This window comes from Calypte anna, chromosome 5A (genome assembly GCF_003957555.1).
Source record: "Calypte anna isolate BGI_N300 chromosome 5A, bCalAnn1_v1.p, whole genome shotgun sequence".
Lineage (NCBI taxonomy): Eukaryota > Metazoa > Chordata > Aves > Apodiformes > Trochilidae > Calypte > Calypte anna.
Window position 1 is genome coordinate 34,731,249 of NC_044251.1, and position 16,669 is coordinate 34,747,917.

The following is a 16,669-nucleotide window of genomic DNA, read 5'->3' on the forward strand; positions in this document are numbered from 1 at the left end:
GGGCCGGGCCGAGCCCAGCCCGCCATGCCGAAGCGGTCCTGTCCCTTCGGGGAAGCGGCCCCACTCCAGCTGAAAACCCGCGTGGGGCTGCGGGAGCTGAGCCGCGGCGTGCGGGGCGAGGAGTACAGCCGGGAGATCTTCGGTGAGGCGGGGGATGGAGGAGAGGAGGGGGGACGGTTTGGAAGGCGACGCAGGCGCCGCCCAGCCGGGCCCGGCCGGTGATCGCAGGCCTCCCCGGCAGCCTCTGCCTTTCCCCGGGCCTCCTGACGGCGGGAAGGGGGGCTAGCAGGGGGGAGCTTGAGCTAACTCTGCTCTCCTGCCGGCAGAGAGGACCCGGCGGCTGCTCTTCAGGGGTGCCCAGGCATACATGGAAGGCGCTTGGCCCGCCAGCCCCGCCGCCGCCACCTGCGCGCTCAGCCGCTCTCCGGAGCCGGGCGGAGAGGCCCAGGACGGCGGGGCGGGACGGAGCTGGAGCGGGCAGCTCCTCATCGGCCATGACGGGAAACTGCTGAGGCGTTCCGCTGCCACCGAGACTGGTGAGTGGCCCCGCCGCGACCGGGGTTCGGCGCTGCTCTCCGGGATCCGCTGGGTTGTGTCTGTCCCTCCGTCGTTCTTGCGTTTTCAAAGGAAGTGTTAGATTTGAGCTTCAATGAGGGACTTAGAAAACTTGTTGCCTGTCTGGTCGGCTTGAGAATCTCTTGGTGGTCTTGACTCCGGGCAGATAAAAGACCCAACAAAGCTGTAAGCAGCCGGGCCCTGCGGTGGGTTCTGCAGTGCTGCCACCTGTGGCTCCAGTGCTGAGGGAAGGGGCCACGCTCCAGAGCTTGTCTCAGAACTTGGGGTGTTTTCTCAGTTTTGCTGTAAAGTGCATCTCTTCTTGATCGTCTTTTCCCTTGCAGTACCGCCCGTGGGAGTGTCCAAAGCCTGTTCCTCGTGTGTAAGAACCGCGGGTGTCAAGGAAGCGTGTACGCAGTGTGATCAGTTTGTCTGCCACAACTGCAGCAGGCTCTGCAGCTGCTGTAACGCAGTTACCTGTGCCTTGTGCTCCACTATCGAGTAAGTGCCTTTTGAATTTTCAAGCTTGTTTTAATTCTGTATGCCCTGAGAGTTGGCTGTAGTGTACTTGGAACTCCTCATGTTGATTCAACAGCAGTATAACTGTCTGAAAAGTGGAGAATAAGTAGTTATGTGAAGTAGTCTAATCTGTCTCAGCATAAGTCTAGTTTAGCTTCTCATTTAAAAGTTCTAGGAGGCAAAATATCCTCTTGTTTTCCTGACAGCAATGTAGTATACTGGGCAGTGAATGCACCCCCAAGAAGTAATTTTAAGTCTTTGCCATCATTGTTAACAGTTCTGTGATATAAAAAAATACTGAATGTGTTGTGTGGGAGTCCTGTGGTTACCATAGATGGTAGGATGGTGTGATGGCATGGTGGCATTCTTTGTTGGGTTCACAGCTGACACTGATGTTTCTTTTGGTCTCTTTTTCTTTTTTCTTTTCTTTTTTTTTTTTCTTCTTTTCTTTCCCTAGTTATGGTGATGTTGGAGAGCAAGTCATCTGCAATGGTTGTTCAATATTCCAGGTCTGAAACTTGATGAAATAGTCTTTATGGCTAAAGTGTCTGTAAATTTCATGAAGTCTTCTCCTTCCAGATGATCAATTAATCCTCTTAGCATGTGAATTAATTATGGAATTTCTATGTTTTATATCTATTATTGTACTTTTTAATATTGTAGCTAAATAAACTTTTATATTTTGACAATTTCTATAACATTTCGAGTCAACTTTCTCCTTTGACCTAGTCATGATATGCCTGTCTAGAAGGGGCCATTTTGTGCTTGTACATGGTGTTCCATGTGTTTCAGTATATTCATTCAGTGTCTCTCCACTTGTTGCTTATGTTAGGACACACTTTTGTGGGATCAGAATAGAATTCAGTTGCTCCTTGTGTTCTTTCAAGTGAGTGTAAATTTATTCTAGACAGACAGTATTTTCCTTGTGAGCTAACTAGAAAAATAGCCAGGCCTGGAGGTTTTTACAAGTAGAGAATTTGCTGATTTTGAATTATTTTTTTTTTAAACTGTCACAAACTTCTTATGATTACTGATCGCTGAAATGGTTTTAATTGTTTTTTCCATAAAAGCTTTGATTGAAAGAAAAATGGTATGCTAGGATTGGAACAAAAAAGCTTTTCCCTATAGTTTTGTAGCCAGGTATAAAAGTATTATCCAGAGTGTGCCATTATTCCACTGTATTATCTGTTTTTTCAAAACTGAAATGGATTAAGTCAGGGTGAGGGCAAATCTCTGGCAGAGTTCACAGCTATCAGGTATCCCAGGGCACATAAAAGTGTTCCTGTGGTAATCACCTTATAGCTGATTTTTATGAATGGAAAGTATCCCTGTGTTACTGCATTTAAATGTTAGTTTCAGGAAAGAATTTTAAAACCTGACTTTGCTTAATTTGAAGCTTTAAGCAGTGAGCAAAAACTTTTTTCAGTCGGGCACATTTTTCAAACTGAAGACTTCAAAGTATGTGTCTGCTTATTCTCTTCCAAGCGTGAGAGACTGAAAATACTGGTTTGCTCCTAGGCTTTTGGAGAGATGAGAGATGTTTACAAATTATTTATGTTTCAAAGGCATTGATAGGTAAGGGGGTGTTTTTGCTCATTTGGTCACTGGTGCATTTCACAGAAAGCTGTCCTCTGTAAACAGTGACATGGATTTAAAAGCCTAAGTTTCTTATTTTTTATCCTCTAGTCTGCCCCTTGAGATATGGTTGTTGATTAAGACAAACATCCAATGGAGTGAAGGGCTGGGAGAAGAAGAAATCATAAGGGTTGAAGAGCATGTCTAGAGGCTGGGAGGAACATGGCAGAAGCACAAACAGTGGTCAGCTCTTGCAGCAGGGTATACATCATATGTATAAAAAATGGGGTTTTTTTTTGACTGGTTACCAGCTCGTTTACTTCTCTGGCTTCAGAAGGAGTGAAAAACTGCTTCTCATTTGCTTGTATCACACAAAGGACTCAGATCTCATTATTGAGGAAAGTTCTTTCTTCAGTCCTGCAATTCTTAGATGAACAGCTGGAGGTAGGACTGGGGACTGCTTTTAAGTCTCTGTGTTGCCTACAGAGAAAACCTGCAGGAAGGGAAGAATTTGAGCGAGAGGGCCAACATTCTTCTCTAATTATTCCTATTCACAAGGCCTTGTCTGTTGTCTCTGGTCATAGAATGGTACATTGGGTACTCTTAGGACTGTGTAGAACAGCCAGAGAAATTGTCTGGCTTATTAATTGCACAAGAAGTTGCTTTTTACACTGTACTTTGTTGTTATTATCATATGTGCTTCCCACTTCTTCACTGCAAAGCGTCAAAAAGAAAGTTTTTCCTGGTGTGCAAGAAGAAAATCCCCTGAGGAGCCAACGTGCTGGTGGGTGAAAATATTCCACAGTTTTTGTCAGGTTTTACAAATAGATGGGAAATTTCTTCTGTGGCTAGTTTGTTATTACTGGTAAAGTATGTCTCAAAGAGTTTATTTTTACGTCTGAAAGGAAGTTGACTGATCTGATCAGTATAAAGCATATTCCTTTTAGCCTAGTAGATGTGTAAATACTAGAAGCTTGCAGTTTCAGACATACCAGATGCTCCTTTAGGGACAATATAAGTTGGTAAGTCCACCACTAAGCCATGTCCCTAAGCACCACATCTACACCTCTTTTAAATACCTTCAGCAATGGTGACTGAAAGCATCCAACAGAAACACTCTATTTGATGGGCAGAACAGAACTGCTACAGCAGCACAAAGACTGTGGAGCTGAATTTTGTTGCACAACATTGGGCATTAGAGCTTTGCAAATGTGAAATGAGAGGGTTGGTGGGAGGCTCTTCCAAGGGAACATCTTTGGCAGGATTTAGCATGAGGGCAGGTAAGGCTGGGGAAGACCCCGTGTGCCCTGGTGCTGAGTTTCCTTGGCTGCTTCTTCCAGTCTCTTTAAGGTTTTTCATTACTGAATCTTATAGGGGAAGGTAGCAAAGCTTTGAACTTTTGTGTGGTTTGTATTGGAGCAAATTGATTAACCTATTAAGAGTAGCCAAGAGGCTTCAGAAAATGTTAGTACTTCTTCAAAAAATAGATAGGATCTATATAACTCAAAGATCAACACTGCTTGTGGATAGAAAATTGGAAGAAAATTATTCTAAATCTTACTTTCTATACGATAATAAAACTGCAATGAAGTGACAGTGATCACTATGTATTTTATATTTTAATGCTTATCAGTTATATATAACTTTTGTATAGATACTTTATTTCTGAAGATACTGAAATACCATATTTTTATAGTTGATCGTGTATTTAACTGCCACCATTTTAATAAAAGTTTTAATATAGTGTTGTGTATTCTAGGCTTTTGTTATTTTGTTTTTTCCTTAAGGGAAAGCCTCAGCTGGAATCAAATTATTATAGCTTACACTTTTATTACAAGTTTTAGTTCTCCTGGTTGTGATTTCCATTAAAACCTAGTGATAGGTTATATTACTTATCTCTTGCAGAGGTTATTATTGCTTAAACATTTTGTGGTTGTGAGATTCACTTTAAACTGTAGGATTTATTTAACTCTATTTTCTTACATGGTTTTACTCAAATGCAGTAGCTGAAATAATGATCCCCTTCTCATTTGGTCCATTGTTGCTTACTCTGTAATATATGTTTGTGTTTGTTTCCTTCTTTCCCTGACAAATGCAGCTGTAGGGAGTAGTGCCAGATATCCACTTGATAACGTGCACAGCACTGTCAAAATCAACATCGTTTCACCAGGTACTGTCTTGATCTGTTCTACATCCATGCACTCTTAAACTTGCACTGAAATTCCAGTGGCTTCTTGTGTTCAAGTCTACGTTCATCTCCTTAGAGACATAAAACATCCTGACTTTTCAGGAGACGTCTCCTGTTACAGCCACAGGGTGGCACCACTATGTTAGTTTTGTGGAGATTGTTACCCAAGTTCTTAGTTTTTTCTCAAGTCCTCACAGCTTCATTGAAACTGTTACACTTGGGCTGCTAATTTTGGGCGGAGTTGTGTGTGTTTTAAAATATCCCCCCTCATAAATCTGGAGGTCTAAACCAAACGGTCCAAATCAGAAGATTTTTATCCAAAGTACTTTGTACCATTTGTAAAATAGCATGAAAATCAAAATGTACCATACTGCTGTCTACAAAGACATGTGTGTGCATAAGCAGAAATTAATCACTTTTTCTTTAAATTTTAAGATATAAGTATCATAAGCAATAAAAAACCAAATAACCCAAAACACCCCCAAAGCTCCACAAAACATATCACACCCAAGTTGCTTCTCATAGAGATTTGAAATAGTGTGGTGATTGCTAGGCCATTAGTAGAGCTGTTCAGCTGAATTTTGGAATGGGCCTGAGGGTGGTGTGTGAGGCAGCTGGCATCACCAGAAGGCTGCTGCCCATCACTTTTGGATGGCAGCTGGGGGCTGCCTCCTGGTGGGTGAGGAAAGGTGAAGGTTATGCCATTCTTTGAAGAGAACATTTTGAGGAATTACAGGCTGGTGAGTCTGACCTCAGTCCACGGGAAGATTATAATGTGAATCCTCACAAAAGCTGTGTCCCACACTTCATCCAGGCACATGGAATCATAAAATATTAGGGGTTGGAAGAGACCTCTTGGAGATCATCTAGCCCAACCCCAGGATAACCTAAAGCAGGCAACACAGAAACACATCCAGGTGGGTTTTGAAAGTCTCCAGAGATGGAGACTCCACAGCCTCTCTGAGCAGCCTGTTCCACTGCTTTTGTCACCCTCGCAGTAAAGGAGTTTCTCCTCATGTTGAGATGGAACCTCCTATGTTCTAGTTTTAACCCATTCCTTGTCCTATTACTGGGCACCAATGAAAAGAGATCGGCTGCTTCCTCCTGGCTCCCACCCCTCAGATATTTATAGACATTAATCAGATCCTCTCCGCTTTCTTTTCTCAAGGCTAAACAGCCCCAGTTCTCTCAGTCTTTCTTCATAAGAGAGATGTTCAAGTCCCTTCATCATCATGCAGGGCAATAACATGATTCGGAACAGTCAACACAGATTTATCAAGGGGAAATTGCATCTGACCAAGCTAAGTGAGCATCACTAGATGAAAGAAATGGATGTCATTCACTTTGGAATTCAGCACAGTCCCCCACAGTACTGTTGTGAAGTGGCATTGGAGATTTATGGTTTGGACAAATAAACCATAAGGTGGGTAGAAGCTTTGCTGGACTGTTGGATACAAGGGGCTGTGACAGGCAGGGCAAACCCAGCCAGCAGCTGATTACCCCTGAGCATTCCTCTGGGATTGTTCCTGGAACTGGTGCTGTTGGATGTCATTGCTAATGACCCCAGACAGTGGGACAGAGCAGGCCCTTAGCTTTGGACAGGGCTGGGTTGGGGGCAGTGGTCAGCACCTGAAGCGCAAGAGTCTCAGCAAGCCCTAAAAATGGGCTGAGAGGGGGCTGCAAGTGCAAAGTCCTGCCCTGGGGACAGAGCATCCATATCCTAGACTGGGTTCTGACTGAAAGGACCTTGGGAATGCACTGCACCTGAGTCACAGGGCGTCCTTGCTGTGGTAAAAGTAAAGGATGCTGGGCTGTGTGAGGAGGAGCAGAGGCAGCACCATTCCCTCCTGTCAGAGGTGCAGAGGTGTTGCTGTTGCACACAGAGGTTTTAGGTCCTGAAGACCACACCAGCAGTCAGGGTGACTTCCAGTTCACAGATAGGGCACATCTGTGGCCTTCACAGTCTGTCAGAAGCAGAGGTGTTTGTTTTTTCTTGGGATTCCAAGGCTGTGAATTCATGTTTGGTGCTTCTGAAAAGACTCAGGAATTTATAGTAGTGATGAAAATCTTCAGCAATCTTAGGCCTGCTGCATTCTTCCTCTGTTCTCCTAGGCATTGATTACTCTCAGAAATGAGGAACTGGTAAAAGGATATGTGGTCTGAGTATGTCCATTCGTGCATCCTGTTTGCTCTGCTGGAACTACTGATATGATGAAACTTGCTTATATCCTTAAGTGTTTTGGTGAACTGTGCTGTAGAGTGCAGTACTTTGCAGAATAGAGATTCTTGAGCCTAAAGAAATAATTAAATTTTCAACCAAGTAGCTCACATAGAAAAATTAATGCACTTTTATTTATCTCTGCCTCAGAGAGTTTCTTTTGAGGAGCTTGATTTTCCCACGCTTTCTTGCACTGAGTATTACCTCAGTAAATGAGTAATCTGATTGTTCTGATTTCTCTTTCCATGATAGCAAGATTGTTTACTGCTCTAAACTAGACCTTGAAGTATTTTTAAACCCAGTAAAAATAAGCTTAGAAACCTGGGACTGCAGTCATTTTGGGTGAATAGTATAAGGAACTAAAATATAGTAAAATCCAAGGCTGAAAATACATAGTGTGCAAATTTTCAGTCTTTTTACAAAAATGTTGTAAGTCAGCTCAAATATTTCCTTAATGCCTTGTTCCCCAGTCTGCTGGGTTGGTTCTCCACATTATTCGGGATGTCCCCACTCCTCTGACAGTGAGGGAACTCAGTCTCAGTTGGATCTAGGCACATGTATTGCTGCTTATAGAGCTTTCTTACTCAGCCATCGTGTGGAGTAAAGTTCTATAGAAAACTGCTTCATTAATCAGTGCTGTTTGACAAAAGCATCTGTATGTCCTGAAAATATCTTTTGTTCCTTGCCTATCTGAAATTCCAGTGCACTGTCTTAGTGAGACCAAGTACTAGAAATTATTGTTAACAAGTTAGAGGGACTGTCCCCTTTCACTGGTGTGTCTTCTACCCTTTGTTTACTCCTTATACTTTCATATATCCATGTGGTTGTGCTTAGGATCATTGCTAAAACCTTTCTTACATCTTGTACTGATTTTTTTTGTCCTTCTGTGCTGATGCTATTGAGGGTACAAGCAAGACCTTGTGCACTTCTGTTCACCTTAATGCTTCCATTTGCAGAAGTGCAGTGCTGTCCTTGCTCTGCTGAAGAGATCATCAATGCTCATGATGCTGTCCTTGCTGCTGTAATCTACCTGTAATTACAAGATGCTTGTAATCTACTGCAAAATGATGTCATTTGGGGTTCTTTCATCTCTTTGTTAGTGTCAGATACTGCCTTTGGTTGTGTTTCACAGTGCAAGTACAGCTGAATGCACAGGAGTTGTGGCTTCAAACTGTCTCTAATGTCTGTAATATTCATTTCACTGGTAGTGTCTCCTGCCCAAGAAATCAGAAACTTTTAATGGTTAGTGGCATTCAGCTCTTGGACGTGAAAACTAGTTCAAACCTCAACACTTGTTCTCTGTATTTTCTTGAGAATTTCAGTTCTTGTGAGGTTTCTAACTTTATTCCTCCAATCAGAATATTTTCTTGGTTTGCTTAACTCGTGCTACCATCTGTTGTTCAGTAACTACTTAGAGCCAAGGCGGCTGATGGAGATCTGAGTTCTCTTAGATCAGCACTTGGCACTGGGAGCTTTTTCACAGCCCAACAAGCAGTTCCAACAGCTGCATGCATGAATCACTTAAGTTATAGTACCCTGCAGCACCCTCTAAGAATGGGTTTTGACAATCTGGTCAGATGCCATACAGGCAAAAGTGCTATGAACTGAGCTCCTTGGAAGGTGACATAAATTTAAGATGATTATTTTGATACTTATTTTAATGTAACGAGCTCTAAACTTTCATTACTGTTTGGAAAGCTTTGAGAATACTTAGATTGTACGTAAGAATTTACCATTAATTTAAAAAAAAAAAAAAAAAAAAAAAAGTTGAGTAGGCTGGGGGTGTGTGTATGTGTGTTTATTTGTTATAGCAAACTATTCTGACACATTCCCCATGGCATTTCAAATTACTGAGAGACGGTTTGCCCCAGCAGTAGATCTACTCTTCACATGCTTTTGAGTCAGTCTATATTTAAACCTGTCTCCAGCAGTATTTTATTTCAGTTGTTTTAGTCTGGTTTGCTTAGCTGTGGATACATTCTTGATTATGCTGTATGTTTACTGAGAGATTTGCTATCATGTACTGCTCTACAGCAAACACTTCAAAACATCATTTCATTCACAGTTTAGCAAGCTGTAAGATCATTTCTTTAAAGTTTGTGAGAGGATAGCATGGATTCCTTGCTGTTTTCGTGGCAGTTGGCTGATTGCACCCACACAAAGCCCAAAGGACTGGGGTAAATCAGCCTGGTGTCACCAGGCAAACTGAGCTACACAGCTGAGGATCTCATCCTGCATATAATTTGTGTTATGCTCTGGTGTTGTCATTATTTGTTTAATGATAACCATTGCTTTGGCTGAGTTTTGAACACAAGGCCGTTCACAAAAGAATTTATGGAGTCCATATGTTTGTATTTCATTTAGCTGCCTAAGTAAGGGGGGGGAGGGAGCAATATGGAGGTTGTACTGTCCTGGTTTTATTTTGAAGCTGCATCTACAGACTATCTGGAGCCAAGCAGGGTAACTATAGGATGGGACAGTAACATCCAGGAGTGGGGTGTTGAAACTTCTTGGGCAACTTCCACAGAGCTGCCTGGCAGGGCTTCCCCCTGATTCCTCCCAGATCAAGAGGTTCCCAAGGGATAATGAAGGGTGGGTGCCAGAGATGGAAAGAGGTTCTGCAGCAGTAGGATGGAAAAGGACATGACTGTCTTGTGTCCAAGAGCTTTAGCGATTTCAGTGTGTGGGAATTCAAGCCTTTCACACCACTAGAAAAGAGGATTAAATAGGTCTCAGGATGTACAGGCTGCAGACTTGGGTAGTGAACCTGAGGATGCTGAAAGTTGGTGTTAGTTTCCCAGTTTTTAAAGAATTCTTAAGAGTTTATAAGAGTTTGAAAGAGTTAAAGAATATATGTAAATGTCTTCCATCAGCAATTTTCAGTCAATGTCTTATCAGGGGGGTAACTGTATTTGTATAGAGAACTCTGGATAGGTTCATGATAGTTCATAACACAATGAAAAGATAAACTTAATAAAGGGCAGAGAAATGGTCTGGTTTGCTTTGCTTTCCCCAGGTTTTCTTATATTTTTCAGCTGGAAACATACACAGATTTAGAGATTCCCTGGATAGAAAGATGCCAGAGACTGAGGGATGACCAGTCTTTTTTTTATTTTAAAAATTACTCCCTTCTAATTCTACAGAAGAAACAGGAGTGTGTGATGGGAAGCTCTGGGCAGTTATCTGCTCTTCTTACCCTGGGGATTTCTAGTTGTGCTTCCACAGCAGGAAGGATGTTAAATATATCAGTATCAAGAGGAAATCCCCCTACAACTCAGTGGGAGATAAGTGCTTTGGGTTTTTTGTTTTTTGGGTTTTTTTTATATATATAAGCCCAGTATTTCACACTATAATACATAAGTCATGACTCGACAGGAAACCCTGAGGGTTCAGGTTTATATGGACAATGAAAATTGCTCCTTTAGGTTTGGGTCAGAGATATTGATAGAGTACAGCTAATACATCCACCCCTAAAATCAAATACTTGGTTCTTTTCAGTATTTAATATCTTCCAGGAAAGCCACCCTGGCCAGACCAGCAGCAGGCACAGTCCTGATCCATACTGGAGGCCATGGCCAGGACCCAGTTCATGTACCACACCAGACAGTGCTGATGGGAAAGGACTGCACTGTAGGCTTTAACTACCACTGTATCTCCTTTTGCTCATTAAATCTGCACTTATCCAAGAGACCAAGGAATGAGGGTCTCACAACATCTTTAACAGGGAGCTTAGCTGTATATTGGGTCACTGAAGTTTCCAACCCAAGGAGCATCCAGAATCAGGACACTGCCCTGAAGAAAAAGAATTACTTTAAGTACAAGATATGTTGGCTCATAGTAGACTCTCTAGAAGGGGCTGCAGAAGATCAGAAATGGGCTAAGGCAACAGGAGAGAAAGGGGAGGAGGAAGAAATCCATTGTTTCTTGTTTGGAGAAGACAGAATCCATCGTTTCTTGTCTGCTGGGAGAGGGGAATGAGAAAGGTAGTTAAGGAAGAAGTAAAAAGGAAAAGTAAAAAGAACTAGAATTGAGACAAGCCTGACTAAAAAAGGGAGAGGGGACAGAATAGAGCAGCCTGGTGTCTACAGGTAACACCTTGCAATCTGCATCCAACCTCAGTGCAGCAGGGAAGTGAAAGCCCACCTCCTCCTGCCAGCTTTTTTCCTGCTCCCAGGAGAGATCTGCTCTACAGAAGACAGACAGATGGCATTGCCATTGCCTGCACTTCCAGATGGGGAGTTGGAAGCCTCTTTGTGCTGCTACAGCCTTCCTCTCCAGCAGCACTCGAGTGCTTGGGGCCTCTACCAGTCTGTGCAGCAGTACCACATGCTACTCATACCCGTGCAGACGTGCATCTTGGTACTGTGAAAATAACAGCTGAACCTTTCAGAAAAATAATTGTATTTATACCCAGGGTTTTCTCCATGTTTGGAAAGTATCCTTGTTGACTTTTCCTTTCTTGTATCATATGCCTGTATTGTTTGTTTGGGGTTTTTTTCCATTATTGAGAGATTGCAAGGGAGAACTGGGCCATTAGCACAGATCTGAAGTTGCCATGGCTGCTGGGCACAGAGGAACCCCAGACACCACTGCCTCACTCACACACTTCACCAGTCAATCTCAGAGCTTTCCAGTAATGTCAGCACACCTCTGCTACTGCCCACGAAGCACAGATGTGACAAGTTTCTCATCAGTACCTGGAAAAACTGCTGGGCAGCCCAGGAATCATCACCCTCATTACAACTCAGTGAGCTGCTAACTAGAATTGGGAAAAAAACCCAACCCATCACATTTTAAGTAACAAGAAGCCACCTTTGATCTCCACTTCCTTAACAGCAAAGCAAATGAGCACAGAAAGTAAAACTCTGAAAAAAAGTTAATGTGATTTCAAGTTTTACAATCAAGGGAGATACTAAGTTTAAACCCTTTATCTTAGTTACACAATGAATTTATGACAACCTCACCTGTGTAAATAAGTACATTTTGTTCTGCTTTCTTACACTTCCCTTCCTCTGCAACTTTCCAGTCTGCAATTGCACCAGGAGACCTTGCTCTTTCAACTTTCTGTTCAGTTTCATTTTATACTCATACTGGACTGCCAGCAGGCACTCCTGTCCTCCTGGTTAGTTTCATTTCTGCCAATAGTACCAGAAGAAGCAAAAACTGCTGCAGCTGAACATGTTGTATGGAAAGCTCATTATATGCTGCAACCATCAAGAATAGTATCACTACATTTATATTATTAAAGTTTATTAAAGAGCTTCTGGTTTTACCTTTCTGCTGTTCCAGAAAGCCTTTAAAATCACAGGAGCAGTTTACCAAAGACATTAGATAAGTTTGTTAGCTCTTATATTCACTCCAATGCTGTATCATCCTCCTGTGCCAGGCCTGTGGGTGGGAAAAAGGTGTTGCAATTCTTCCAAGTCTGATTTGCACTTCATTGAATTAAAAAGAAAAAGCCAATTTCAGGCTAAGATGCAATTCTGCATCTACAGAGCAGCCCCTGCCCTCAGCCATGCTGGGGCTCTGGACTGAGGCACTGCTGACATGTGGAGCTGTTGGATTCCCCTCTGCCAGGAGACTTGGGTCAAACTGGCATTGGCAGCATCAGTTGGCAAACTGGAAACATCTGCAGATCCATGGGGTACAGCTGGGCAGCTCCAGGTGCCAGCCACTTAAAGGAAGCTGGCAGCTCCAGACTGCTCTGGAAAGTATTTCTGAGTGACCTGTGTCAGACAAGCGAAACAAACATCAAAGGAGCCTATTTTGGGCATGACACTGTGGGAAGGAAAAGCTGCAACCACCAAAACCAAGCAGAGGTAAAAGTGCCTCATGGTGATGCTGTCAGTGCAGCCTTTCAGAAACAGCCAAAGAGTCTGTGGGAGTACAAATCCTCACACACAGCATGTAATACATGTTGATGAATTTGTATTCCTAGCTGGTAAAATTCAGGAAAAGAAGTAAACTGAGAAAGAAGTGAATATGGGGCTAGACAAGGCAGTTGAGACATGTAGTTTTCCACTAAAACAGCGTGAACAATACAAGGCCCTGACGAGGCTAACTTCTGTCTCGAAGATAATTAAAAGTGTAGGTCCTGTTCTTAAAACAAGACACTGCCAAGGCTAACTAGGCACCAAAGGAACATGAACATCTGCACAAAAAGAACATAAAGATGTTCACAACCAGCAGATAAGGGGAAAGTTATGGCTAGGGTCTGATATTGCCTTGTAACAATATAATGAAGTCAGCGAAATCAAGAAAGGTAAAAAGTTCAAGTTTGAGGAAGACTTCTTACTTCATCCAAAGACCCCCTGACAACCTCCAGATATCTCCCCAAAAGAAGACTGCCCGGACTCCACCTATCATGAATATCATAATGGCATGATGTAACCCTATGAATATGTATGTAAACCCACCTCCTTTTGAATATGCATAGAATTGTAATCAATAAAAGGTAATTTCCAGAGTTTTAGGGGTTGTGCCTGTCAGTGGAGGGGAGACTCCCCACGCACCCAGTGCTGTTTTGCTTATTGTAATATTATTAATTAAATTAAACCATTAACAGAATATTGAGTCTTGGTCATTTTTAACACATCAGAAAGAGTAAATATCACTCAGGGGTTTCTCTGCTGGTTGCTGCCCTGGCCATGACAGGAAGAAATCCAGAGCATCCAGCTCTGTGCACAACTCAAGCAATGCTGCTTGTGTTCCTGCTTCAGAGGGAAGCACTGAACCACCACTTCAGGAGATGGTACTAGAATACAACTCACTCGTCATGGCCTCACATAAACTGCTTACAGAACTATGGTGCAATTTAACAAAGGTACATACTTTGCTTGAATGTGAAGTACAATGTTTTTGGGATGACCAGGACAAATGACACAAAATGAGAAAAATGTGGAATTCATACTAGCGGAAGCATCTGAAAGCAAGGCTGGTGCTTGTTCACATAGATTCTATGGAAGTTGTAGACAGGTCTTGTCTGAATATATATATGTATATATACATATATTACACAGATAATATATATATTATAGCAGAGACAAACAGAAAAAGCACTTGAAGAACCTCCTTCACTAAAGCTCATGCTCTGAAATCCAGGACCTAAACCATTAAATACAGTACCAGACCACTTGAGGTTGGCAGGAACCTAGAGATCACCTATCCCAGTGCCCCTGCTGCAAACCAGGTCAGCAGGACTTCCCCAGCAAAGTCCAATTTGTTGCAATTGCTGTACTTCAGTAAGCTGAAGGAAGAGGAATATTCCTGGTTTGTCTTCCTTCCAAAACAATGGAATATTTAGCCACATATTTTCTCATTGTTTTAATAAAATTTCAGTGAATTCCCAGGCACTGGGCTGAAGATCACAATCACTTTTTTCGTTCTGCTACAGCACTGAACTACAGTTTTCTGGTAACAGCATCAGTACCATGAGAACACAATAGTGTGAGGAACCAGATATGGCAGAGTTTACAAATAACTGAAGATCACAATATTTGAGGTAGGATTCTATGTCCTCTATTTCTGAGAAGAATCTTCACTCTTGTACTCAAATTCCAGTATCTTTTGTGGGGTGTAAATATATGTAATATTTCAAGTATGTGCAGAATTTTAGAGACCCTCAGAATTCAGGAAACACAGCAACTGCTGTCTGTGCAGTCACTGAAACAAACTCAGAAGACCTGATGAAGATGCAACTATACAAGTAGTTACAGCAAGACATCAAGAAACTGTGAAAAAATCGTAAAAATGGAACCTTGGCATAGACCAGGGTTACATTTAACACAGGGAGAAGCTCACAAAGTCCACCTCTGGGGAAACAGGGAGTGAGCAGAGACAGGCAGGCAGACACCCACGTGAGGCAGTGCTTTGGTGAAGGAGAAACTGAGACCCAAGCTACAAGGATGCTGAAAAACCATAGAGGGAAGCAGTGTTTTCTCATATGAGTCCCTGGCCTGGGATCTGGTCCTCAAGAAAGAACCCACCATGGTTCACAAAAGCAAGATGGTGACCAGCAGTCACAAAGATTAAAATTTAAAACCAAAATTAAACAACAAAAACGATTTTTTTGGTTTAAAATTATTTCAGACACAGAGCAACCAGTCATCACCTGATTAGAATGCAACATACGTTCTACCAGACAGAGCTACCATGCCTCTGTACACTCAGCTGCTCTGGGGATAATAAGCTCCTATTTGCTACAAGCACTGCGTGTTCTTTTCGTTTTACTTCTGATGGCAATTAACCTCCCTGTTATTAAGAAAATTGAGCTAAAAGTGGAAGACAAACACACGCATTTGCAACGCTGAAGGAAGATCCTTTTACATCTGCCCATTTCTTCAAATGTGTTTTTACCTCTGAAGCTCTTTTTTGATACAGTTAAACAAATCAAACCTTCCTCCTAGTTTACAATTTCCTCAACTTCTTGGGCAGAAAATTCATGGAACTCCCACAGGTGCTTTGTGTGTGGGCTTCTCTTCTACAACTCCATCTTCATGGAGCTTCCATTCCCACTACAGATTATGACCTCCTTTGGACCACCACTCTAAATCCTGCTAATGGAAAAAAAATCTGACTTAATATCTAAAAAGCAAAGGGCATTTTCTCTGACAAAGATTTTTAAAAAGGCCACAAACACCAAGGAGCATGAGCAGTTTTGTACTGAGCATTTAGATGAACATTAGCAATTCAAAGCAAAAGACAAGAAAGTTTATCCCCAGTTAAGATAATCCAGTTCAAACAATGAAGGAAAGTTTTTACCCTCAAGCCTCCAAAAACTATCATGATTCATTTCTCAGGCACAAAACCAGAAACAAATTCAAATAGCAGCTGAAATACTCAAGGTCTGCATGAGAGCTGTGCAGCAGCTGAAGAGCACATGGAGGCAACCTGCTGCAGGGGTGATGGTGAAGAAGAAAAATGAAGAAAAAGCAGTTTATGTTACCGTGGGGGTGAGAGGTCAGTTTGTGCAGAGTTGGGAATGCTATAAACCACAGTGAACTTCCCAGAGTTTAAAGGGAGAAGAGCCTGCCATATCCTAATGGGATTGCAGGGGATGTTTTAGTTACACAGAATAAAAACGGAATTTGCAGAATTAGCTGGCTTCTGCCAGCATCTCTTAACCCCTAAGAGCACCAGCAGCAGTGTATGTCTGTACCAGTACACGGATGGCCTCATTTTCTGACTGCAGTTAGCAGCACACAAAGAACAGTGTTACTTATTTGCCCTTGCAAAGGTTTTTTTTCTATTTGTCTCCCAACCCGAGTTAACAACCAAGATACTGGGCTACAATACACCATCAGCGTCCTGCACCATCCTTCCCTGCAATGTGTGACATCAAAGAAAAATGATGTGCCAATGCTGGAAGAAAAAATGAGGCTGACTGTACAAGTGGAAAAGTTTGGGGTTTACACATAAAAGAGCTAAAGGCATGTGCAAGATTTAAGCAGTCTCTCCTTATATGGCACAAAAGCAAACTGAGGTCAACAGCACTCCAGTGACAGACTTTTGTGATAGGCACAGGACAACAGGGTGCTAACAGGGACGTGTATTCCACTCCTCATTTTCAGTGCCAAGCCAGAATTTAAAGAAGACACTTCAAATTCACAGGCAGA

At 42.4% G+C, this 16,669-nt stretch overlaps 1 protein-coding gene across 1 annotated transcript; it reads left to right on the plus strand.

The window, feature by feature from the left end:
* SIVA1 (SIVA1 apoptosis inducing factor) lies at window positions 1–1,766 on the plus strand. The gene is made up of 4 exons (XM_030452096.1): window positions 1–142; window positions 327–536; window positions 900–1,056; window positions 1,532–1,766. The coding sequence occupies exons 1-4, from the start codon at window positions 25–27 to the stop codon at window positions 1,587–1,589; spliced, it is 543 nt and encodes a 180-aa protein (XP_030307956.1). The 5' UTR covers window positions 1–24; the 3' UTR covers window positions 1,590–1,766.
* Window positions 1,767–16,669: the final 14,903 nt, after the last annotated feature.